Source organism: Perca fluviatilis, chromosome 15 (genome assembly GCF_010015445.1).
Source record: "Perca fluviatilis chromosome 15, GENO_Pfluv_1.0, whole genome shotgun sequence".
NCBI lineage: Eukaryota > Metazoa > Chordata > Actinopteri > Perciformes > Percidae > Perca > Perca fluviatilis.
Window position 1 is genome coordinate 2,760,533 of NC_053126.1, and position 25,954 is coordinate 2,786,486.

Genomic DNA, 25,954 nt, shown 5'->3' on the forward strand with positions numbered 1-25,954 from the left:
GAAGCCACAGGCCTTTTCACAGCAGAGCTCTGAAACCGAGGGTGTTTATAGGATACTAGCCACTAATGTTCAGCTTGCCTCGCCACGGCCCTGCTGTCTAATTTTAAAGCCATGTTTCCCTGAAAGAGATGCAAAAAGCTCCCACAATCACACACACAATCACTTACTTTTTCAGTGAGGTCATGGAACTTCAATGACCTTTTAGAAAACAAAAGACTTCTCAGTAGAGATATACAGGATATTTTTGGAAATGCATTTGTGCACTTTCTTGCAACTGAGTTTCTGTTGTCGTTTTATTCTGTTTATTCCCCCGGTTCCTTGTTGTTTGTCTCTTGGGTTTCTCTGTTGTGTGTTATCTTGTTTTCATCCTTGTGTATGTTTATGCTTCAGTTTCCTGTTTTATTTTGTAGTCTGTTTTCTCCCTTGTCATGTCTTGTTTTACTTCCTGCCTTGTGTTTTCCCTCCTGTCTAAGACCCCGTTTACACGTACGTGGTTATTTTTACAAACGCAGACATTTCCCTTCGTTTGTGCCCTTCGTTTACACGCAAACGGAGAAGTCGCCTCTGAAACCGAGTCTTTCTTAGGCCCCGTTTACACGAAGGGAAGACGCCGATATTTTCCTGCGGTTTGGCCTCTTATTTACACAAAAACCCAGTTTTTATCACAGAAAACGATTATTTCTAAAAACTCCGGCCAAAGTGGAGATCTTGGAAAACTTTGTTTGCATGTTTGCATGTAAACTGAGACAAACAGAGGTTTAGACAGTCAAGAGAGAGAAAGAGGAGGTGATTGGTTGCTGTTGTTGCTATCTTCGGGATTCTGATTGACTAACATGGGCTTGAGCTTCTCGTTACACCGCCACCTACAGGTCTGGCGTGCTCTTGACTGCATTGACAATATATATACACGGGTACATGTAAACAAACACTTTTCTGAGCCCTTGTGTCACCTGTCCCTTGTTTCAGCCTCGTTATAGTGTATTTAGTCTCGGCGTTGTCTTTGTCTCTTGTCGGATCGTTGTCTTGAAGTGTATGTTTTTGTCTTGGGTTCCAGGTCTAGAGTTTTTGTCTTGCGTCGTGTCTTCTTTTCTTTCTTCCCGGCCTTCACGCCTTTTGGATTATTTTTGTGTAAGTTTTTGCCTTCCTACCTCTGGACACTTTTTCTTGTAGTTTTTGTTTGAATAAATTCCTCAACTCTGCATTTGGGTCCAAGCCTCGCTATTTCCCTGACAACAACAAGTAGATCCGACCAGACAATCTGGTTAACTAGACATTTAGAACGTGCTCAGTTCAGCATGACAGCCAGGGCTTAATTTGAGCCGGAACATGGCAGAACATGTTCCGGCACCTCCGACGTTGGATCCAGAATTTTCTTATTGGATCCGGCACCTCCTGTGTCACCATGAAAAATGTGTTGTTATCTGTCCTGTTAGTCTTTATTCCCCATTGAAGTTCCACAGAAATCTTGTGTTTGCATTTTCGATGCGTTTTGAGGTCAATTTTCAGGGTAAAACGGAGGGGGGAGAGAGAGAGAGGGAGGGAGGAGAGATGGAGGGGGGAGAGAGAGAGGGAGGGAGGGGAGACACTTCAACAGCGCGGCGCTGCACTTCTAGTGACGCAAGCGCTCGTGCTGCTTGAGATCGCTGTTATAGCCTCGTTTCAGTCAGGGGAAAAATGTCAAAAAGACAAAGTTTGCTGAACTTGTTCTAACACGCTGGCCAGTCGGATCCCAAACAGGCAAAAACCGTTTCTGCCGATCAAGAATGTGGAGACCACGGTGGGTTTTTGGTTAATTTAATAGTCCGATGGATAACTGCTGCTCGTGAAAACGATTGTTGCAGTGTATTTTTTTTCATCTCACCGATGGAGTGCGTGTTCTGAAATTAAAATAAGCATGTACACACAGCGTTGTTTAGGTTTTTTTAGTCAGAGAAGCTACTAGGCAGTGTCATTTCTTTTTTTGTTCCGTTACCTCCAACCCCCGTTTTGAGTTGCCGGATCCACCCCCCCTCTGCGCTCCGGGACCTCCCACTTTACAAATTAAGCACTGATGACAGCACGCCCAGAGCCATTTACAGCACACCTGGTGCATCACTTAAAATATCACTCCGCCATTTCTGCGTCAACATTACGGACTTGAATTAAAAATATTCATGTAAGTAATGCAGTAACCACAGTGGAACACACAAAAGCTCCCCAACTAGTATATAAAGTGATTCATCGGATTAAACGACTTATTTGTTACAACGCTCTGAAGTTAACTTTCACTGGATATGTTTTGGATCAGCTGTGACGGCGCTAATGTCCAGGAGCTGTATCTGTTCAGCAGATGTCTTAGTTACAACAAGATTGAGTTAGCAAAGCAGTTTTGTGTTCATATGTGTGGTAAGTTATTCAGTTTGGGTAATCCCACGATCTCTACAAAGCTAACGTTAGCTGAAGTTAGCTGCTGACTAACGTTTTACAGGGACAGAAAGTCAATTCTGATGTTTGAAGTTTGTGGACGTTTAGTATCTAAATCTGTCCATGGAAAAAAAAAAGTCAGTAATGATGCTCATTAAAGGTGCAGTAGGTAAGCCTTATAAAACTACCTTTCTGTCATATCTGCTGAAACTGAGCCTATGTTCCAGTAGAACTACATGAAGCAGGTCATTCAAATAAATCCAGCTCCTCTGGCTCCACCTACAGCCTGGAGTGGGATTTACAAAAATCCACCTCTCCCTGTTCAGATGCACCAATCAGGGCCGGGGGAGGGGTGTCTGCGTGTCAATCACTGCTCATGCACACGCATTCATTCTCCCATGTGGGGGGAGGGGCTTAGAAGACAGTTTTGGGCTTTAGTAGAAAGAGGGGAGGGACTGAGAAGTTGTTGATGTTCACAATCCTACCTACAGCACCTTTAATAAACGTCTGTTACATCCAACCCATTGCCAAATGAGTTGCTACAAAGCTAATTAAGCAACTAGCAACTGCGTGGAGCAGGGGTGGGGAATTATTTTTTAATGTACTGTAGGACGTTTTTAAAACAGTTGAAAACTTAGACGCAGTCATATTTTCAAATGTCCTGTTAGCTTTTAGCTCTGACTTAAAGGTCCAGTGTGTGGGAATTTCTCCCATCTAGCGTTGAGATCATATATCAACTCTCTCGCACCACGCAGTTCAAAGTAGGTATTACAGCTACGGTAGCCTTCACGCTTCAAAAAGCCAGTCTCTTGCTCTTTTCAATCTCCTTTTTCTTTTTCTGGGTGAAGAAGAAGAAGACTCCTGTTCCTGAAATTTGGATTTTGAATACGTGTGGTCCTCCATGTTTCCTTCTTAGAACTTGCCACCGGGGCCGGGAAGCTACGATACCCATTAGCACCATTAGCAGCAGCTGAGAGGTTATTATGTGACAGAGAAAACAGGAGCAGTATGTCCTGTATGTCTCTTACCAGCTAACGTATTTCAAGATGGAACATGAATATGGAGCATCTACCACAGTTCATGCAAATGCAAATGTTAAATTTCAAGTCAATAGGAATACTTGGGATTGATGGTAGAGGTAAATATTCATGAAATAGGACAAGTTGGTGAACAGGGCAACACAGATTTAGAGAATGAAGGACTAAACACGTTACACACTGGACCTTTAATCTAGGGCTCTTTGGAATCTGTCTTATAGCTTTTTCAAATTCTCAATTTCGCGATTCTGTCCATGATTCTGTTATCACAGAAACTATTGGGCTCTAAATTAATGCTGCCATCAGTCGGTGACGGGCCCCAGGCGTGCCCTCGTGAAAAAAAAAGACACTTGCTGCTGGGCTTAACAACTTTTCTAGGGGAAACCCTGCAGATTCAGAGCCTTGCATGTAATATAAAGGCTTCAAAAACAGAATGAAATGCAGTTAGGCTGTCAGTGAGACATTGCACTGTGATTCTTTATGCTGTTCAGCAGATACTGAGGAGCACGCTCAGTTGCAGCAGGTGTCCTCTGTTGATGATTTTATCTTTAACAAGTCTGAAAAAAAACGCAGTCATCCTTGTACAGTAAAAAGTGGGCTTGACTTTGTAGCAGGAGATGGTGATAATACGTTATTTAAAAAAACTGTCCCTGTCCCTCAAAGTTACATCTTCACACGTTATCTTCTCCATTTCAATCTCACTCACTCATACACCACCACTGCTGCAACTACCACACTCCACACATATTGCACATACAGTACGCACACACAGATAATACACACACCAGCTGTGTAGAGTAGATCCTGTTGTGGTTTGTTGTCAGTTTGAGTCTTTGCTCCAGATTCTCCTTGGCCCAAATACAAAGGAAACAGCACTTGGAGTTACATATGACCCTCCGTGAGTTTACACACACACTCACACTCGCGCTCGCGCAAGAAAATCAAGTCACAGTAATGACTTTCTGGGTCATCAGACCTCTGTAACGTTTAGCCTCTTTGGATACAGAAGATAAAGAGACCGCTCAGCACTTGCTGCTCCTTCACTGCTAGGGACACCTCGTCACTCCACGAAATCTCGACTGTTGTCCTTGCTCCTAAATGGTGAAACCGGCTCCCCATTGACATCAGAACAGCTGGAAGCAATGGTTTTGTTTCAACATTGGTGGGGAGGCACATTATAACTGGGGGGGTATGGGTGTCCTCCACCAGAAAAACACTTCATCAAAGTGCATCAAACACTTAATTTCCTGCATTCTGGTGATTTTTTATGCAACAGTTTGTTGTTTTTTTCTCAACACCCCTGTTGTGTTATTTAAAGCTTTAGTGTGTAACTTTTTGATATTAATGAACGTCCCTTACATTCAAGCCATTGTGAAATGAGTTGCTACAAAGCTAATTAAGACTATCAGCTCCACACAACTCTCTCTGGATTTCTCTCTTGGAAATCCCATGTTTTGCTGTCCAGGATCACCTGATCCATCTTGATTTTATGCCATTTTTTTAAAGGAACATTGGATTGGATCACTGTGATCCAAATACCAAATTTCAGGATTACCAAATCCTGTTTACCAGAGCCTTAAATGGAACCAACAGTGTAGCCTACTGGCTTAGCAAAGAACAACAGGTAGACAACATACCAGTGGCCACAAATAGTTTGTTTTAATTTTAAGGAACAGAAACTTTTACATTCCTTATTTTGTTATAATGTTAAATAACAAAACAAAGACAATACTAGCCAATAGTCCATATCTCATTAGATGTGACATGCTTCAGATATGCTTCAAATATGAAGAAATGTATATATCATCAGTAAACATTGATTTTGTAATCATTCACTTAAACAAAACTCAACACATTCAATCGATCAGGATAATCCTGTTTTTTTTTTTTATCAAATTGATCACAGAAGGCTTGTATCATGTGGACTGTATCTGAAGTCTCTTTTATATAGACCTTAGTGGTCCCCTAATACTGTATCTGAAGTCTCTTTTATATGGACCTTAGTGGTCCCCTAATACTGTATCTGAAGTCTCTTTTATATAGACCTTAGTGGTCCCCTAATACTGTATCTGAAGTCTCTTTTATATAGGCCGTAGTGGTCCCCTAATACTGTATCTGAAGTCTCTTTTATATAGACCTTAGTGGTCCCCTAATACTGTATCTGAAGTCTCTTTTATATAGACCTTAGTGGTCCCCTAATACTGTATCTGAAGTCTCTTTTATATAGACCTGGAGGGTGGGGGTGGGACCTTTAACCCCCCAATGTAGCACAAGTAGACTTTATATTTCACAGTTACTGTTTTCCATCAGATCGTTTATAGATCTCAACAATTCCAACCGTACTTGAAGGCAGCTTCATTTCACAGAGAAAGAGAAAAGAGACGTGCGCTGCAAGGTTAGGATGGCCCGGTCCACTATAGTGTTTTTTTTATCGTTGGGAAACATATTTACGGGTAAGAAGAATATTTACATGTTTCATAGCCTTGAACGGTAACCTCTTTTGGGGAGTGGCTTGTCAAATTTTCACGCACTAACGCTAATCGTAACCCTTGCCTAACCCTAGTGCCTTCCATGCAGCGCTGCCTGTAAGACGACGTTGGGGGCTTAAAAAACCAAACACCCAAATCTACCTCTTCTAAATATTGGGGGGGGGGATATCCCTTGCACCCCCCCCCCCCAACATCTACACCTATGTCTAGAAGTCTACACATCTTGTGTGGTCTGTAGGGAGTTGAGTTGGGTCGCTGGTTCAAGTCCCCTTACGGACCAAAGATTCAAGATTCAAAATCCTTTATTAATCCCACAATGGGGAAATTCACACAAAGTATGGTGGTGGACCGGCTGGAGAGGTGCCAGTTCACCTCCTGGGCACTGCCAAGGTGCTCTTGAGCAAGGCACAAACCCCCAACTGCTCGGGGCGCCTATCCATCGACACCTGCAGCCCCCTCACTCTGACATGTCTGAGCATAGGCGCCGATACTAATACTGAAAAATAGTGAACACCCACGTGTGCCAGGCTGCCAGTAGGCTACATTCATTTAAAATTAAACATTGCAGTTGGTGCTGAGTGGAGCGTCTGTCATAGTGTGATCGGTTGTGTCGGTGGCATTGATTCTTAATTTCCCACGAAGCTGATCGTGGTTATGTGTCAGTTAAACTTCTCATCTCCAATCCTGTCTGTATCTGTGAGAGGTGGCGCTGTCCTGCGTTGAAAGTCTACTTTACGGCTTGATTATGGAGTCAATAGGCGTGTGTGTTCGTGTCGGCCGCTGTCCGTTTCCTAAGGTTCTGAAATGCAAACAATTTTTGACTTTTTCTTTTTTTAAAGGCTGTGCGCTTGTGAACACCCACGGACGAAAACATAAATCGGCGCCTATGTGTCTGAGCATGTATAGGTGTGCATTTCAGGCCTGTGTGTAATGTGTATAATAACAACAGATTGAAAACATTGTACTTTCCCTTGCAGGATTAATAAAGTATAAATTATTATTATTCTTATCTTCCACCGCAGGCTAAAAACACAGCTCTTTTGACTGCACCTTGGCTTAAGAGGATGATTGTTCTGTTTGTAGGCTTAAGTAGAAAAGAAAGAGTTCCCTGCGCTTCTGCAAACCACAACAATCAGGTGCAACCAGGGCAGGACAAAACAGTATAGAGAAAAAAGATTGCTTGCCTTCTTAATTTATAGTACTATAAATTAAGAAGACATCTGTGTTGCACCGGCAATCTTTTTTCTCTACACTGTTTGTAGGCTTACTTGGAGCTAATGTACTTCTTTGTGATTCCTGCTATTTTGAGAGTTTGTACCTTAATGGTTGAATGCACTTACTGGAAGTTGCTTTGGAAAAAAGCGCCAGCTCAGTGAAATGTAACGTAAAGGTAAGAGTGAAACATCAACTGGATTACAGCAGTGGAGACGAATGCTGCTGTTGTGTGTAACTCACACACTTCAGCAGCCCCTGCTGGATAATTCTGGGTACAATGCTGCAAAACATTTTCTGTAGGGTGCCATGAATATATTTTGAATGCGTTTATGAAATAGGATAACATATTAGAGATTAAACTACCCAATAGTAGTATATAATAACAAAAAGTTGGCTCCATCTTAACCTGCTGCAATCCTGAAACTCCTGAAAGGAGCCATTCTGCATCCATTCTGCAGTCACCGGCCACTTTATTAGGTACACCTGTTCAACTAGGGCTGCTCAGTTATGGAAAAAGTCATAATCACAATTAATTTTGTTCAATATTGAAATCACGATTATCTAACACGATTGACTTTTGGAAAGATGTTACATTTATTGAACTTAAAAAACAGTGAAACAGTTAAACAATCAACATTAAAAAACACCCTGAACTGTGAAATTTCCCCTTAATACTGTTCCCGTTTGAACTGTTTTGTCATTTAGAACACAAGACAAATTAAGAGTTTACTTGCAAAACGTAATGTGCAAAATGATAGTATTTGTGGATTACATTGTTTTTGTGATCGTTAGGAGCCAAAATTGAAATTGCTCGTTAAAGCAACATCTAATCAGCCAATCATAGGTCAGCAACTCAATGCATTTTGTCATGTAGACATGGTCAAGATGATCTTCTGAAGTTTAAAGCCAGCATCTGAATGGGAAATAAAGGTGATTTACGTGGCTATGTGCCAGATGGTCTGGTTTAAGTATCTCAGAAACTGCTGATCTCCTGAGATTTTTATTTACAACCGTATCTAGGTTGTAAAGTAAAATATCCAGTAAGTGGCAGTTTCTCTGGACGAAAAGGACTTGTTGATGGCAGAGGTCAGAGGAGTATGGCCAGGGTTGTTCGAGCTGACAGAAACAGCCTTGCATCGCCAGACTTTCCTCCACAGCACTGCAGAGGAAGGTCTGGCTAGTCCACACAGCAGTCCGGGATGGGAGAAAAATGTTCTCTGGTTTATTGGCATTTCTTTAAGCCAACCAAAATCATCTTGGGCGGTGCTAAGCTCTGGATGGAGCCACGGTGCCTCTGCTAAATAGTGTACATGTGTACGTTCAAAAGTAGTTTTAGTTGTGCAACAGAAAACTCAGATTGGACAGATAGTCTAGCTAGCTGTCTGGATTTACCCTGCAGAGATCTGAGGAGCAGTTAACCATAGTCCTCACAAATCCACCGGAGTCTAAAATTCCAACACTAAGAAAGAGGAAGGTGACGGGACGTCTGGCAGAATTTCCAGCGGCACCAGAACAGTGTAGATATAGACTAGGCAAGAAATAACCATTCGTTGTAACTGAGGTTTTCAGAAGAGCATCTTTGAACGCACAAGATGTTAAACTAAAAAGCTGATGGGCTACAGCCGCAAAAGATGCCACCCATGCCACTCCTGTCAGCTAAGAACAGGAAACTGAGGCTACAGTTGGCACAAGCTCTCTATATTAGACAACAGAAGATTGGAAAAAAAATTCCTTGGTATGATGAGTCTCGTGACATTAAGATAGCCAGATCAGAATTCGCCATAAGCAACATGAAAGCCTGGATCCACGCTTGTACAAACGCTTCAGGCTCTTGGGAGTGAGAATGTGTTAGGACCCCTTAATACCTAGTGAGCACTGTTTAAATGCCACAGCCTGCCTGAGTATTGTTGCTGACTGTGTCCATCCCTTTATGACCATGTACCCATCTTCCAATGGCTACTTCCTGCAGAATAACGCTCCATGTCATAAAGCTCAAATCACCTCAAAATGGTTTCTTCAACAATGAGTTCACTGTTCTCAAATGGCCTCCAAAGTCATCCAATGGTCCCACAGCCCTATGGTCCCACAGCCCTATGGTCCCACAGCCCTATGGTCCCTCAGCTCTATGGTCCCACAGCCCTATGTTCCCACAGCCCTATGGTCCCACAGCTCTATGGTCCCACAGCTCTATGGTCCCACAACCCTATGGTCCCACAGCCCAATGTTCCCACAGCCCTATGGTCCCACAACCCTATGGTCCCACAGCCCTATGGTCCCACAGCTCTATGGTCCCACAGCTCTATGGTCCCACAGCCCAATGTTCCCACAGCCCTATGGTCCCACAGCTCTATGGTCCCACAGCTCTATGGTCCCACAGCCCAATGTTCCCACAGCCCTATGGTCCCACAGCCCTATGGTCCCACAGCCCTATGTTCCCACAGCCCTATGGTCCCACAGCTCTATGGTCCCACATTTCTAGGACATTTTCAAAATGAGGTCTTGTATTCCTACATTTCCCTTCAAGGGTTAGGGTTAGGGTGGGTTAGGGGTTAGGAATAAAAATCTTAGAAATGTGGAAACTGTGGGAACATAGGGCCTAATTTTCAGTGAAAAAAAAATTCTTAGAAATGTGGGAATATTGGGCTGTGGGAACATAAGCACGCTCCCAATCCAACAGAGCACCTTCAGGGTTTTGGTGGAAACGGGAAATCTCGCATTGTGGATGTGAAGCCGAAAAATCTGCAGCTGTCATGTCAACAAGAACCCAAATCTTGGAGGAATGTTTCCAGCACCTTGTTGAATCTATGCTGCAAAGAATAAAAGCAGTTCTGAAGGCGAAAGGGGCTCCAACTAGCAAAATGTAGTTAATAAAGTGGCCGGTGAGTAATACATTTATCTAATATTCCTCTGATGTTTTCCTCAGAGTCAGGGCTGAAGGAGTTAAAGGGTAAAGGCATCCCCCAAACACCCCCCTCCCACCGGTGGGTCTAGAACAGGCTTCTATAGCTGAATTAAATTTTTCAGCCACTCATCCACTGCCATGGCAACTGTTGAAAAGCTGCTTGTCGGCCAGCTAAGGAGGAGTTTGTTGTAAGTTTTTTTTCACAGCAGAACCAGACAGCGCCGGAATAAAGTTTGTGTAAGGCTGCTGTGAGCTGATCAGAGGAGAGAGAGACAGAGAGAGAAACAACTTATTTACAGAGGTAGGTGAAAGTTATATTCTGAGCTGTAAAAATAACATAAATTGTTTGGTTGTGATTTGTGTTTTTGCCAAACATCATACTCTAGAGATGTTGCCTACAATAGAAATGTTGACAGATGTGTGTAGGCCTTATTTTGATGTGATATGAAATTTCCTCTTGTGTGGAATTTCCATTAAACACTGAAACATTTTCCCTGAAAGATGTCTACTTGAAGCTCTTAAAGCTTAAAGCCCCTGAAAACTTGTTTCATACTCATAACTAAATATTGAAAAACCAAGTTCAAGTTTGGAAAATAAACTTTATTGCTATTATTTATTAAGAGTTGCAGAGGAAAGCGTGACATTACTTTTTTCAAAAGCAAGGAAATAACACACAAATACAGAAATATATTGTGAAATAAACAACAACAACTCCTCAGACTCTGGCAGAAAATATTGTTTTCATGTTGGTCCACATGGTTTACATTAAGAAGCTTATTTGGAAAATGTGTTTTTGGGTGGGAAAAGGATCCTCTTATTCTCTAACATGATCAAGATGTTCCTGTTCCTGGATCAGGCCGTGGTCTGATACTGTAGTACAGTATTTAGATAGTTTGCACATTTTGATAACTGCCATCACATGTGTCACAGAATTTGACCGGTCACAGATTTTGTAGTTCTGCATTGCCACCTCTATCTCCACAGCGCTGTGGAGTAAGCCAGGGGTGTACCACAAAATATTGGGCCCTGTAGAAAGGCATTCTCTATGGGCCCCTCCCTGCATCCACAGCTATTCATTCTAGCATCTTTTTGGGCCCTCCTCACATCAGGGCCCTGGGTACTCAGTCCAACACCCCTGACGTGAGCTATTTAAATTAGCCTCAATTAGTCTCAGGAAGGAACCTGTTCTGGTGGAACATTTGCACCCTGCAAAAGAAAACGCCACCTGCAATATTTAAATAAAGTTAACTGTTGACACAATACAGTACCGTGAGCTATTTCAATTAGCTGATACATGGTTAAACCTCATTGGCTCTTACCAGTGTATCTCCGTGTGTACTTCGTCCACAGCAATCCCACCAATCGGTGCCAAAACCTCCCAGTTAGAGAGGAGATGACCTCAACATATTTGTTGTAAATCTTTACAATCATTCCCTGAAAGAACCAAGCAGACCTGCCTTGTTGCACAATCCAAATTTACTTCAAAACTTGCCCATTTTCAGCGATTGGCTTGCTAGCTTGAGAACAGAAACACACAGAGAGTGAACATGCTATTTATCCTATTTAATGTACTTCTGTTGATCCAGATTTTAACCTGTCGACACTGACAATGAAGGCCACACTCATTTTTATACATCACTACATCAGTTTGTGTGCGTGGCTCAGACCTTTCTTCACCTTTTAACCATTTCTTTTACAGTCATCCTTGTCTGAGCCAGAGGTCGCCATGTTTTCCCTGTCGGAGCTGGCGCCTCTGAACCAGCATCAGAGTAGGAGTAAACTGTTAAAGCCCTGGTGGGAGGTCTTCATGGACTACCTGGTGGTCCTGATGCTGATGGCATCTGTCCTGGCTTGTACCGAGCAGCTATCCAGGGACAGAGTGGTGTGCATGCCTTTGGATCCACTTGTTACTGCAAATACCTCAACTAGCAGGGCTGCATTGAATCCATCTTTAAAGCCCCCAACCCATGTTCAACGCAAAATCAGCCCAAATCTTCATTCCACAGCTCGGGGTCGACGCACACATCTGGTCTACCAGCAGTACCTTTACATAAGCCAGGTACAGTCATACTACTTTCATGATCATTGAAAATGCAACAGAACAGACGATCCAAATAAAAATAGTGACTGTTTAAGGCATGGTTGGTAATGTTGAAAAGATTCCAAAGTTTTGAAAGCAGCTCTTTGGGGCTTCGTCTAACCCCTCCCCCTGCCCTCAGGATTGAAAGAGTGTTGAAAGGGCGTTTTTTTATTTTGTAGTTTATTAGTTTATTTGTCAGGGACCATGCACAGTTCAGAACCTGTACCAGAGTTAGCTATACAGCTAATTTACATCTGTGGTCCCTGGACCACACACTATTTCACTCATAAGATATACCTAATGTCTCATTCAACCCACGGCAGTGGCAACTTTTGCAGACTTTTCTCCTCCGTTCTCCATTTGCAGTAACACCGGCGGCGACAACGCCTATGAGCTAGAGTTTAGATTCTCTGCCTGACCCCGAGCCCGAGCCAGAACTTGACCCCAATATTTCCCGCCACTATCCTCGGGCCCTTGATCAAGCATTTTTGTCTTTTTAATTATTACTTTATTAGCCTAATTGGGTAGGGAGAAAGCTATGCCTCTCCAGCTTCTCCCGTAGCTCTGGGAGGTAAACTGTGCTAAATCGTGTCTCCCCCATCTGCAGCACTGTTGTCAGCCAGTGCATCGGCATGCAGACCGTGGAGAAGGACAGTATTAATTAGGTGATTGAGACCAGAAAGTCTCCTGTATGGTTCCAGGGCTTTGATTATGTCGCTGCCTTGATCTGTTAGCCACAGTATTCGGCTGGGGGAGCTTATAGGGTTGAGTTTTTTTGTTTAAGTTTCTTCATTCGGATCCATTTGCGATCCATTCCAGTCTGAATAAACTAACAGCAGTTTACAGGCTTCGTCCTTGTTGCATTATTCATTAAGATCATTCTAAACAGATTTCTGTAGTTCAAACAACTCCACAACGGCCCACGTATTAAAAAAGTGTCTGGTTTAAATCAAGCTCAGGCTCATAATTCCAGTTAATGTGTTGGGCCGGGCTCAGACACAACGTGCAAGGGCTCGGGTAGTGTCGGGCTTGATTTTTAGGGCCCGATCTAAGCTTTACTATGAGCTCATAGGCTCGTTTACGGGAGGGGTAGAGTACATGTCAGTACGTGACCTGTGCTGCCTGCACGATCCGATACGCGCATAAATACGTAGTAGAAAACGTGACGGTTTCCCTACACTTTGTATCACGCATGTGTTGAAACACTTGGCGGCTAGGCGGCACAACTGGCGGCATATTTTTGTAGGCTACATTTTATGTTATTCATTACGCAGTTCACAGCGGGTCTGTTTTATAAAGATATTTAAATTAAGTACTTATTGTCACTGATCCAAAACCACATATTGACGTTATTTTTGTGACATGTAGCGTGGGGATGTTGTGATGTTTGTAAATGTAGCTCACGCTACGCATTACAAGGTGTTTACGTGGTTGCCAATCCAAAATAATGAAGGAGTTGTAACATGTTACATGAACATACATCATTTTTAGAGTTCAACAAGTGGTTAACGTTGTGAATTCACACAAAACGACTTGGTTAGGTTTAAGAAAAGATCATGGTTTAAGTTCAAATAAGTACATTTGTTACACATCTTAAGTTACATACACATCTTGAAACGTTTACTTTAGCTTTCACGCGGGACACGAACAGCGGCCATATGTGACAAGTTGGGAGTGAGACTGATGACTTTGCTGTGCAAGAACTGATGAGTAAATAGGCAACTGTTTTCTAACAAGTTTTCTCAAAGTAATACACCACCGTTTGTTGAATAGTTCTTATCACGGTCTCCCCTGGCTGTAGATAGGTGGGCCAACGCATTTTTTGTCTCAGTGCAAGTAATTAGGTTGTTTTTTTTGTCTTTTGTTGGCTCACTTTTACTCACAACGTGCTAACCGGCAACATAGGATTCCATTCACTACGCTAAGCTAACTAGCGGCGGCGCTGCCGGTGTTGCACCGGACTAAAACAATGCATGCACAAAAAATGTTGACCCACCTATCTACAGCTAGGGGAGACCGTGATAAGCCCTATTTCAACAAACGGTGGCGTATCCCTTTAAAGGGTGATAATATAATACACAATGTTGTGTTCACATCTTGTTCTCAATGCCCCAGAATGAATTATTGTGGTTTTAGTGTCTACCTATCTGTGTGTCTAGGTGTGCTACCATGAGGCTTTGCCTTTGTGCTCCCGGTTCTTCCCCTACATGGCCATGCTGCAGTCTCTAGTGCTGGTAGCCAGCGGCTCCTTCTGGCTCCACTTCCCCCACACCTCCGCCCGCATAGAGCACTTCCTGGCCATCTTGGCAAAGTGCTGCGAGTCACCGTGGACATCTCAGGTCCTGTCTCATGCTGCCCGCCAGGAGAGCATCCAGGAGATGGAGGTGGTGGAGAAAAGACCACCACCCCAACCTCCGCTCTCTTCAACTTCATCTTCACCCTCGGTAACGCGTACAAGACGAACGAGCATTGACTCGGGCACAGACAGCCCGCTCTTGAAGAGGTCCTTTGCCACCCCTCCCTCCCCGTGCCCTTCCACGCTCTCCTGTAACTCCAACATGTCGTCTACGTCCCTCGGGTCCCAGGTGCACTTTCTTCCTACCAAGCCCTCAGCCGTGGTTGACAGTCCCAGGCAGGTAATCAGCCTGGATAAAAGTGATGGGGAGCAGACCAGGGCGCTGTTCGAAAGGGTCAGGAAATTTCGGTCCCACAGCGAAAGCTCAGATGTCATTTATAAGGTGAGAGATCCTCTGGTCTAGAGGACATCTATCTATCTATCTATCTATCTATCTATCTATCTATCTATATATCTACAGTATCTATCTGTCTATCTGTCTATCTATCTGTCTATCTATCTATCTATCTATCTATCTATCTGTCTATCTATCTATCTATCTATCTATCTATCTACAGTATCTATCTATCTGTCTGTCTATCTATCTATCTATCTATCTATCTATCTATCTATCTATCTATCTATCTATCTATCTATCTATCTGTCTGTCTATCTATCTATCTATCTATCTATCTGTCTGTCTGTCTGTCTATCTATCTATCTATCTATCTATCTATCTATCTATCTATCTATATATCTACAGTATCTATCTGTCTATCTGTCTATCTATCTATCTATCTATCTATCTATCTATCTATCTATCTATATATCTACAGTATCTATCTGTCTATCTGTCTATCTATCTATCTATCTATCTATCTATATATCTACAGTATCTATCTGTCTATCTGTCTATCTATCTGTCTATCTATCTATCTATCTATCTATCTGTCTATCTATCTATCTATCTATCTATCTATCTACAGTATCTATCTATCTGTCTGTCTATCTATCTATCTATCTATCTATCTATCTATCTATCTATATATCTACAGTATCTATCTGTCTATCTGTCTATCTATCTATCTATCTATCTATCTATCTGTCTATCTATCTGTCTATCTGTCTATCTATCCATCTATCTATCTATCTATCTATCTATCTATCTGTCTATATATATCTATCTATCTACAGTATCTATCTATCTATCTATCTATCAGTCTGTCTATCTATCTATCTATCTATCTATCTATCTGTCTATATATATCTATTCATCTACAGTATCTATCTATCTGTCTATCTGTCTGTCTGTCTATCTATCTATATATCTATCTATCTATCTATCTATCTATCTATCTATCTGTCTATCTATCTATCTATCTATCTATCTACAGTCTATCTATCTATCTACAGTATCTATCTATCTATCTATCTATCTATCTATCTATCTACTTTGTCTTTTATCTGTTAGCTTAACTGGTTATCCTAAAAAGATGATGTGATGTAGTCTTGCATTGCAAGCTCTATCTCCACAGCGCTGTGGAGGAAGGTCTGGCTACACCACAGATGCATTCTGGGATAGGAGAAAAAAACGCTCTGGGTTGTTTTGCATTTCTTTAAACCAATCACAGTCCTCTTGGGTGGCGCTAAGCTCCACACGCAGCGATGGTGGCTCTGCTAAATAGTCTCAGGAAGGAACTGGTTTTGGTGGAACATTTGCACACTGGAAAAGAAAACGGCATGCAATATGAAATGAAGTTATCTGTTGACACAATACAGTAACATGAGCTATTTACAGTAGATTAGCTGATACATGGTTAAACCTCATTGTCTCTTACCAGTGTATCTCTGTGTACATATTCTTTGTAAATCTTTACAATCATTCTCTGAAAGAACCAAACAGACCTGCCTTGTTGCACGATCCAAATTTTCTTCAAAACTTGCCATTTTCAGATGTCAGGCTTTATCCTGGAAATGTACTTCAGTTGATCCAGACTATTATGTGATGTTATAGTTAATGCTTGATCAGGCTTGATCAAACAATGTCAGTGTATTCATGATACCCCCCTTCATCTATTCAGGTCTACTTGGCTCAGACAATATTCAAATTGCTGATGGTGACCCTGATCTTGAGCTACAGCATCCCTCTTCTCAGCTCCCTGTCCTTCACCCACACCTGTCACCCTGAGGAGCAGGCCTTGGTCGGCTACACGACCTTTGAGTGTATCCATGTGCTCTCCTCCCTCCTACGCAAACTGCTGGTGACGTACCTGACCCTACTGGGGCTGTACGGCCTGCTGAACCTTTACACCCTCAGTTGGATTTCACACAGGTTAGTGCATTTGTATACAGTATACAGAGTGTGTTGGTGCTGTAACATTTACCTAAAAACTTGCCTCCCTGCAAAGATTACTGTAATATTTGGGGATGTACCAATGCATCAGCAGAACATCGATATCAGCTGACGTTCGATTCGTTGACTGCCTCGGTCTATCGGCAAATAAGATGGCCTCTACAGAGTTCCTAAGTGCCTTTCAGCTCATTGTTGTGGTTTTGTGGCACGCAACTTTAATGTAACTTTACTTCGTACATAAGTCTGCCTGTCTGTGCTTGTTTTACTATTGGTTTGCTTTAATAGTCAGCTTTTAACCATCTAGGTTACTGTCTCACTCTACTCGATCTTTTGTCTTTGTGCATGTACTGTATGTGACTGCTGGTCCATGTTCGCTTTACTGGGTTTTTTATGCAGCTGTGACTGCCTGTTAGTCTGCTTCAATTGTTAGTTTGTATGTCTATTTAATAGTCTTTTACCATGTGTGTCATTTCTAAAAGCCTAACGTGTTACGGTTAGGACAGAACGGACCCAAACGCAGAGCTCAGCACAAGTTACTTTATTGGAGAAAATGGGAAAGTGGGAAGGTGGATGCCAGGGAGGTGAGCACGGGGGCTGGAGCCAGGAACAGAGGCACGGGGAGACCGGGGCTGAGAGATCGACAGGGGAAGCACTGAAGCGCGGAGAGGCGAGAGCTGTGGTAGGATGGTTCAGGAAACCGTGAGGGAGGGACTGGATGGAGGAGCCAGCTGACTGGAGGCAGAATGACGGGGAAGGTAGCAACTGAAACAAGAAGACAGAAAACAAGTTACAACAGCACAGGCAGGAAAACACACAGGATAATATTCAGGAGCTTGTGTCACCGAGGAGACAGGAGCAACGATCAAGCGAAGATGGTGAGTCAATCCAGGGTTGATATACTGAGCTTGATTGTAGATGATGACCAGCAGGTGTGTACGGCGAGAGGAGTGGTAGTGAGGAGGCGAGCAGGTGTGCGCAATCAGCTGGCTGGCACAGGCAGGAGGGAACACAGAGAGAGACAGAGAGGCAGAGCCAACACAAACTGACAGCAAAATACATAAGAGGGAAAAAGGAAAAAACAGAAACTCACAGCGAGCCAGACTCCAACCATCACATAACCGTGGGAAAGTGAAAGAGCAGCACTTGTTCCTCCCTCATTACCACCACTGAGGTGCCCTTGAGCAAGGCCCTTAACTCCAACCGCTCCAGTGGAACTGCTCAGTGGCCAGCAGATCAGACTGTGGTGGTACTGGGCAGCTTCCAGGTATGGATGTGATCAGATCAGACTGTGGTGGTACTGGGCAGCTTCCAGGTATGGATGATGGATGTGATCAGATCAGACTGTGGTGGTACTGGGCAGCTTCCAGGTATGAATGTAAAACTGTGTGAATGTGACAGGTTGTCGTTGCAAATGAGAAATTGTTCTCAATCGACTTACCTGGATAGATAAAGGTTAAAAAAAAGTCCCACATACATTGCATTGGTTGCACTTTAGATGTAACAATGGTTATACAGTATATATTGTCCCTGACAAATAAACTGAACAAATTCATTGGATTGTTCAAAGGGCCTTTAAACAGAATAATGCCCATGAGATTTAGCATACCGCAGTCCTAATAATAGGATTGTAATTCTGTGTTTTGGGTGGCTTTAATCTGTCTGTGCCCTACTCAGCTCTCTACGGCAGTATTCTTTCCACTCACTGAAGGAGTTGTGCTCCCTGCGAGATGTTCCCGACCTGAGAAACGACCTGGCATTTCTTTTACATATGTTAGACCAGTATGACCCTTTGCTGGCCCAGCGTCTGTCCGTTTTTCTGTCCCCCGTGAGTGAGAGCAGGCTGCTGGAGGAAAGCTTGGAGAGGCGCTGGGGGGAGGAGAAGCTGCGTGCCATGACGAGTGTGGATGCAGAGGGCTGCTGCAGACTGCAGCTGGTGGCCTTGCCTCGCCTCCCTCCGGCCCTCTTCACCCTCAGCCAGCTTCAGGTCCTCAAATTGGAGCTCATCACAGATGCCAGGTTTACTGCACAGGTGGCCAACATGACATCACTCAGGTGAGTTATAAATCAATACCATTTCAATTCTATTCTATTTATAGTGTCAAATCATAACAGACGTTACCTTAGGACACTTCTAGGTCAAGAAAACACTCACATAAATTACAGAGACCCAACAATTCCCCCCATGAGCAAGCATTTGGTGCGACAGCGGTGAGGAAAAACTAGGACTAATATTCAGAATTTTCTGCAGATTTTCTGCAGATTTTACACATATACAAAAAAGAAAATTTAAAACTCATAATGTTAACATATCTCCTCCCTAAGCAGAAAAACAGTCAGCTAAATTCTTCAGAATTAATGCTGAATCACTGCTGAAAAACTCAGTATGGGTCTGATAATTACTAGTCTCGCTAGTCCATACAGCTTTCCCAGATGTTTTTTGGCATTTCTTTAAACCAATCACAATTGTCTTGGGCGGTGCTGAGCGCCAGACAGAGTCACGGAAAAATAGCCTCTGGAAGGAACTTGTTTTGGTGGAACATGTGTACGTTCAAAAGTAGTTTTAGTCTGGCAACAGAAAACTCAGATTGGACAGATAGTCTAGCTAGCTGTCTGGATTTACCCTGCAGAGATGTGAGGAGCAGTTAACCATAGTCCTCACAAATCCACCGGAGGTTAGAACAACAACACAAATGAAGCCCAAAGTTACGGACATCCGTCCGAAAAGAGGGACATCCGGCATGGAAGTGGAACATCGTAGATATACGAAGAATAGATAACTATGTAATTAAGTAAGAAAAACGTAGTAGGACAGTTGTGCAGTCATGGTTAACATCAAATCAAATGTTATAGCTGACACCTAGATATTTTGGTCTATGGATTACTCTGTACATACACGTTTTTCTACACATGTAGACCTACTTATTGTGTCTTTTTATTGTTTATTCCTACAAACAGGGAGCTCCACCTCTATCACTGCGCAGCAGCGGTGGATCCCGGTGCACTTGGAGTCCTTCAGGATCGTCTGGAGATCCTCCACCTCAACTTCACCCAAGCGTCAGAGATCCCCAGCTGGGTCCTCTCCCTCCGCAGCCTGCATGAGCTCCACCTCTCTGGCCGCCTAAACAGCGACGGCGGCGTGGGCCGCAGCTGGGCGTTGGGCAGCCTCCGCCAACTACGTCACCTCCGGGTGCTGGTGATCCGAGGCATGTTACAGCGGATCCCCGGGGAGCTGTGTGAGGTGTGTTGTGGAAGTTTCCTTTGCAGCAGGGGTAGAGTTTTCAAAGTTTAGTAAAGTGAAACAAATAAGACAGTGAAAGACTAAACCATGTTAGGTTTTTGCATTTTATTGATATTATATTTGCAAATATAGGAAGAACATAAATTTCACAAAAGACAGCAGCCCAGTGTGGAAAGGTTTCTTCAAATGAGTGAACAGAAACACCAGGCTTATACGCATCTTCAGAGTGACAGCACACACGCACTTGGATTATGGACCTTTTTCACAGCAGACACGTTGACTTGTCATAGTAGGAAAAGCACAGCTGAGATTAATCACCTTAACGATGGCTCAGTTCCATCAAGTGTCCCAGTAAGATATTTCAGTGAGTCAGCATGCACAATACCAGGACCTCTCCTCTCCTAAGTGGAATGCAGCCATCAGTAATGGTTTAATACCAGGACCTCTCCTCTCCTAAGTGGAATGCAGCCATCAGTAATGGTTTAATACCAGGACCTCTCCTAAGTGGAATGCAGCCATCAGTAATGGTTTAATACCAGGACCTTTTAAAAACTAAGTGGAATGCAGCCATCATTAATGGTTTAATACCAGGACCTCTCCTAAGTGGAATGCAGCCATCAGTAATGGTTTAATACCAGGACCTCTCCTAAGTGGAATGCAGCCATCAGTAATGGTTTAATACCAGGACCTCTCCTAAGTGGAATGCAGCCATCAGTAATGGTTTAATACCAGGACCTCTCCTAAGTGGAATGCAGCCATCAGTAATGGTTTAATACCAGGACCTCTCCTAAGTGGAATGCAGCCATCAGTAATGGTGTTAAATACACCTATGCTTGTCCTACTAAGTCATGTCAACATGTCTGATGTGAAAAAGGTCTATTATGACACTACAATTCTTACCGGCAATCTGATACACATGAAGACAATCCAAAAAACACAAGAGACATCTCAGAGCCATTTCACCTCCTCCTCCCTGTACGACTTTCACCCCCCCCAGTTACATCTCAACTGGCATGGGAAAACTAGAGATAGTTTTAGGGTGACCTTGTAGCCCCTATCTGTTCAGACAAACATTATGTTCCAGACTTTGTGATTCTCACTTATTTAGAATCAGAATCTACATGTGGGAATGAGATAAACTCTCTCTTTCAGTATTGTAAGAAAACCAAGGCACAAATAAAACATAAGAATATAAGGAATCATTCTTAAATGTAATTTTTTGCCATTACAGGTGACGGGCAGCTTGGTGAGGCTGGAAGTCTACAACGAGGGCACCAGGCTGCTTGTGCTGACCGGCTTGAAGCGGATGGTCGACCTGACCGAGCTGCTGCTGCAGGACTGCCGGCTGGAGCGTTTGCCCTCCGCCCTGCTGGCTCTCACCAACCTGCGGACACTTGACCTGCAGCATAACAACCTGAGGACTCTGGAAGAACTGCTCAGCCTGGCTCACCTGCGACGTCTGTCTTGCCTCAGACTCGCCTATAACCGTGTTCTGGCGTTGCCGGCCAGTGTCGGTGTGCTGCGAGGCTTGGAGCTCCTAGATCTATCCAACAACCAGCTCCAGAGCCTCCCCCCGGCGCTTTTCACTCTGCGCCGCCTACGAAGGCTCCTGCTGGCTGGTAACCTGCTGGAGGTGCTGCCTGCGGAGGTGAAGGCGCTGCAGCTGCTCACAGAGCTGGACCTCAGCGGGAACAGGGTGGAGAGCCTTCCCCCGCAGCTCTTCAGCAGCTGTTTGGAGCTGCACATCCTTAATGTGGCTCGCAACTCTCTCTGCTCATTACCCAGGGGGATCGCGGCTTTAAGTCGGCTGTGCAGGTTGGACTTGCGCAGCAACAGTCTGGAGGAACTGCCCGCTGAGTTGGGCTGCTGCACAGGGCTGCATGGAGGCGGCCTCCTGGTGGAGGACTGGCTGTTTCTTTCTTTGCCTCCCCAGGTCAGGGACTTCCTGAGCCGTTCTTGCCCCGCCTCTGGTACGTACCCAGAGAGTCCTTCCCGACCAGAGTCTGACAGTTTCCCATACTTCTCTCCTACACAGTGGAGTTTCTCTTCTGCTCTGGAATCACAGATATAACAACCCGTTCTTACTCCCAACTCGTCAAATACGGACGCCTGGGCAATGGCTCTCAGGGTCAGATACCGACGCAAAAAGCACCCTTCAGCGTCTGTATGGAACACACCGGGCAGAGCAGCAGCTCCACGGCGCTGTAAGATGATGTAGTATTAAGGATGACAATGGTAGCGGTTAGTATGAAAGCCCAAAACGCCGCGTAGGGAGGTTGGTTGGGGGGTGGATGGGTCAAACAACTCAGGACTTTCACTCAGGAGACCGGAGTTCATGTCCCATTCCTGTCCCGCGTGTCACTGAAACGTACATTTTATAACCCAACCCACGACCTTTTCCTAAACCCAACTGTCCCGTTCTTGTGCCGCATGTCAGTTAAACCTACGTCCTGACTCAGAGCGTCAAAAGTGACAACAAGCACGTTTAGATATGACGCTAAAGGAGACTTTTAGCAATAATGAACACCAAAGACACCTGACCATGCGTCTGTATTTGACGCGATGGGAGTGAGAATGTGTTGTATTTAAGTATCCTAAGGCTACATTTACACTACTACGCTTTGGTCTTTTGCTACGTTTACGCCTCGCTCCCACGCTACTGCTGTGGCGTTTCCGAGCCACTAAAATGGAGACATTTGGAAACTCTGGTGTCCCCGTTTTGGTTTGAAGACTCTGAGGTTGCTTTGTAGTCTTGACGGACACAAACGGAGACCTCTGACCCATTTGACGCACGTCCGTCAGTCTTAACGGTTAGGTAGCTTGCATAACTTCAGTCTTGTATAAAGTACTTGAAAGCAATAATTGAGTAAAAGTACAAGTATCTTACTGGAAAAGGACTTTGGTAGAAGTTAAAGTCACCTTTTAGAATATTAAAAGAGTAAAAGTCTCAAAGTTTCTGATATTTACTGAACTTTAAGGAGCGAAAGTAATTCTCTAATATTTAATGTGCTTAATTATAAGATGCAAAAAGAGAAAGTTAATAAAAATCTTTGATTATGAACTTTATGGCCAAAGGTGTGTATCTTCATCACCACCCACCCATCACCACCTTTTTTTTTTTTGCCGCTTAACAACAAACAGGCATCAGGTCTCCAACTGGAAAGGAGCGTGCATTATCTCGGCAATCTAGGAGCAATGATTCTCCAAACCTGCTTTTTTTCTTGTTAAACTCAAGGCCTGTGGGCCAAACATGGGCCCCCATATCAATTTAGGTTGCCAAAAAAAGTCAATGTTTTGTCTCTTTTTCTTTTTTTTACTTTTTTTGGCTCTTTTTTTCTATAAAGGAACTTTTATTTGCCAAACGTTTTTAGGGCTTTCTGTCGACCAAACTGTAACTGAGAAAGACTTTATAAGACATGCAATAATACAGTCAAAGATATTTTAATTATCTCTTAAATAAAAGCATGTCAATAAACTACAGGTTTGATGTGACTCTTATTAGAACTGACGTAACAACTGTTATATATTTTAATGTTTTTTTTCAGGTTTTATTTTTACTTTTAAAGTTATTACATGCTGTCTCAGCTAGCGGTTAGCCAAATTAACTGTTAACTAAACTAACGTTAGCTTCCCGGTGGAGGCTAACGGCAGACCGCTACAACTACGACCGGAAATGTGGAACAGATCGTGCAGTGTCATAAATCCTTGTATGCGCTAAGGCCAGTTACACACTGGCTGTGTGGCGTGAGCGTGGCGTTTCTGTTGCGTGTCAGCTGCGTGGATTTTTCTACGTCTTTACACACCAGAAACTTGTCTGACGCTGCGCTGCTGCTGCTGCTAGCCTTGTCTGGACACATGGATGTTTCCCATAAACATAAATATATAAGCCTACTGATCTGATTACAGTAAAGACAAAATAGGCGCCAGAATATTTCCTTCTGGATTGACAGGTGCAATATTAGAAAATCTAATTTTTTTTTGTTATATTTATATCAAAACCTCGAGATTTTCAAACATCAACATGTCATTTATTAATATGTATAAGTGTCTAAATGACATATTAACATATTTTCCTATTCTATTTTGCCTGGAAACGCTTCCAACATGCTGGCGTGTCGCGTGAAAAATAGGCGCTGGTCCTATTTCTAGCATGCACGCGTTTTCGGCGAGGCTCGAGCCGCGCCTGAGACGTGCGTGTCACGCAGGCAGTGTGCATGCTCTAACCTGTAACCATGGGAGCCCAAATTAAAACGGACACGCCACGCAGCCAGTGTGTAACCTTATATACTGTCTATGTGTGTAACCGGCCTAACATCTTGCGCATGCGCATGATGGCTCGTGCAGGCAGCACAGATCGGGTAACGACAGCCTTGACCAATGTGTGTTGATTCTGAAAGCAGTTACGAGTAGGATTGGGCATCTAGTGGAATCGTTTCTCTATTTTTTGGTTTCCCCAAGCAACCAGGCGCTTGTTTCGTTGCAGCCGTGGAGCACAGTAAACGGCGCTCTAGTCTGGCTTTATTTTACATACATACATACGTACATACATACATACATACATACGTACGTACGTACGTACGTACGTACATACATACATACATACATACATACATACATACATACGTACGTACGTACGTACGTACGTACGTACGTACATACATTTTATTTACAGACGCCTTTCTCTGCACTTAAGGACACCGTACAGGGATACATAAGACATTTAAAAGCAGCAAAAAAATATAAATAAAAATAAAGAATAAAAACAACAATAGAAACAACAGAAAGAGGCAGAGCAGCTGACATCAAGTGGAATAGGCAATTTTAAACAGATGTGTTTTGAGTTGCAATTTGAAATGGGGGAATGAATCAGTGTTTCTGAGTCTTTATGGATGGCCTTGAATGTAAACAGGAGGACTTTGAATTGGATACGTTGAAACCCACCATTGAATCAAAATAAAACGTTCCTCTTATTTGTGAAAATAGGCATGTGAGCCGTTTCAACTCCACTCCTCAAAGAATCGGACTCGAGAATTGATAAGAACCGGAATCAAAAGGAAGAATCAGGATTGTTAAAATCCAAACGATGCCCAACCCTAGTAGTCTAGTCATTTTAAGCCAAAATGTGGGTCAACAAGGCCAAATTGCAACAGAAGCAAACTCGACTGATGTTGTATCCTCATTTATGTCCTGAGTAGGGGAAAAAAGCCCCGAAGAATCCCATTAGGGGAAGGTTTTCAAAAAACAAAACAAATATAGCCTATATACAGTATATAATTAATAAAGGCTGGTTTAAAGTACTTCTTCCTCGCTGTATTAATGCTCATGGGTAGCCTAAATGGGCTCCATTCAGACCTTAACGTTAAGTATTTTACTGTTATATGTCAACAAGATTCAACAAGACATTTTCACCTGGCTATACCCAGTGTTTACATCTGTTGTGGTATTTATGCAAATTAGCACATACATAATTAGATTATGCACCGTTAGCCCATGTTAACAAACAATTAAAAAAACTTGTAATACATTTTTTGTTTGTCTTGTAAGTAATCAACTCAGTCATTTTCATGGTGATATCTAAAGGTTAAAATGTTTACCCTATCCACGTGAGAAAAAGAATGAATATGAATAGGCTATATTTGGGTCTTTCGAAACTTTCCCCTAATGCAGGGGTGTCAAACTCATTTTCCCAGAGGGCCACACTGGAAAAAGAGAATCCCACCGAGGGCCAGACATGGAGAGGTTATTGATGTGCTTTTCTCACTTTTTTAAAACATTTTGGTAGTTTTTTTCCTCATTTTTGTTGTTTTTGTTCAGTCTTTTTGGTGGTTTCTCAGACATTTGTCACCTTTTTTGTAAATTTGTTGCTTTTTCCCACATTTTTTTACGCTTTTTGTCACATTTT

At 43.2% G+C, this 25,954-nt stretch overlaps 1 protein-coding gene across 1 annotated transcript; it reads left to right on the forward strand.

Moving 5' to 3' along the window:
• The first annotated feature begins 9,836 nt into the window (after window positions 1–9,836).
• Window positions 9,837–23,113, forward strand: si:ch211-106h11.1 (volume-regulated anion channel subunit LRRC8D). The gene is made up of 7 exons (XM_039825981.1): window positions 9,837–10,347; window positions 11,746–12,105; window positions 14,286–14,864; window positions 16,543–16,793; window positions 18,489–18,866; window positions 19,770–20,052; window positions 21,284–23,113. The coding sequence occupies exons 2-7, from the start codon at window positions 11,773–11,775 to the stop codon at window positions 22,121–22,123; spliced, it is 2,664 nt and encodes an 887-aa protein (XP_039681915.1). The 5' UTR covers window positions 9,837–10,347; window positions 11,746–11,772; the 3' UTR covers window positions 22,124–23,113.
• The last annotated feature ends 2,841 nt before the right edge of the window (window positions 23,114–25,954 follow it).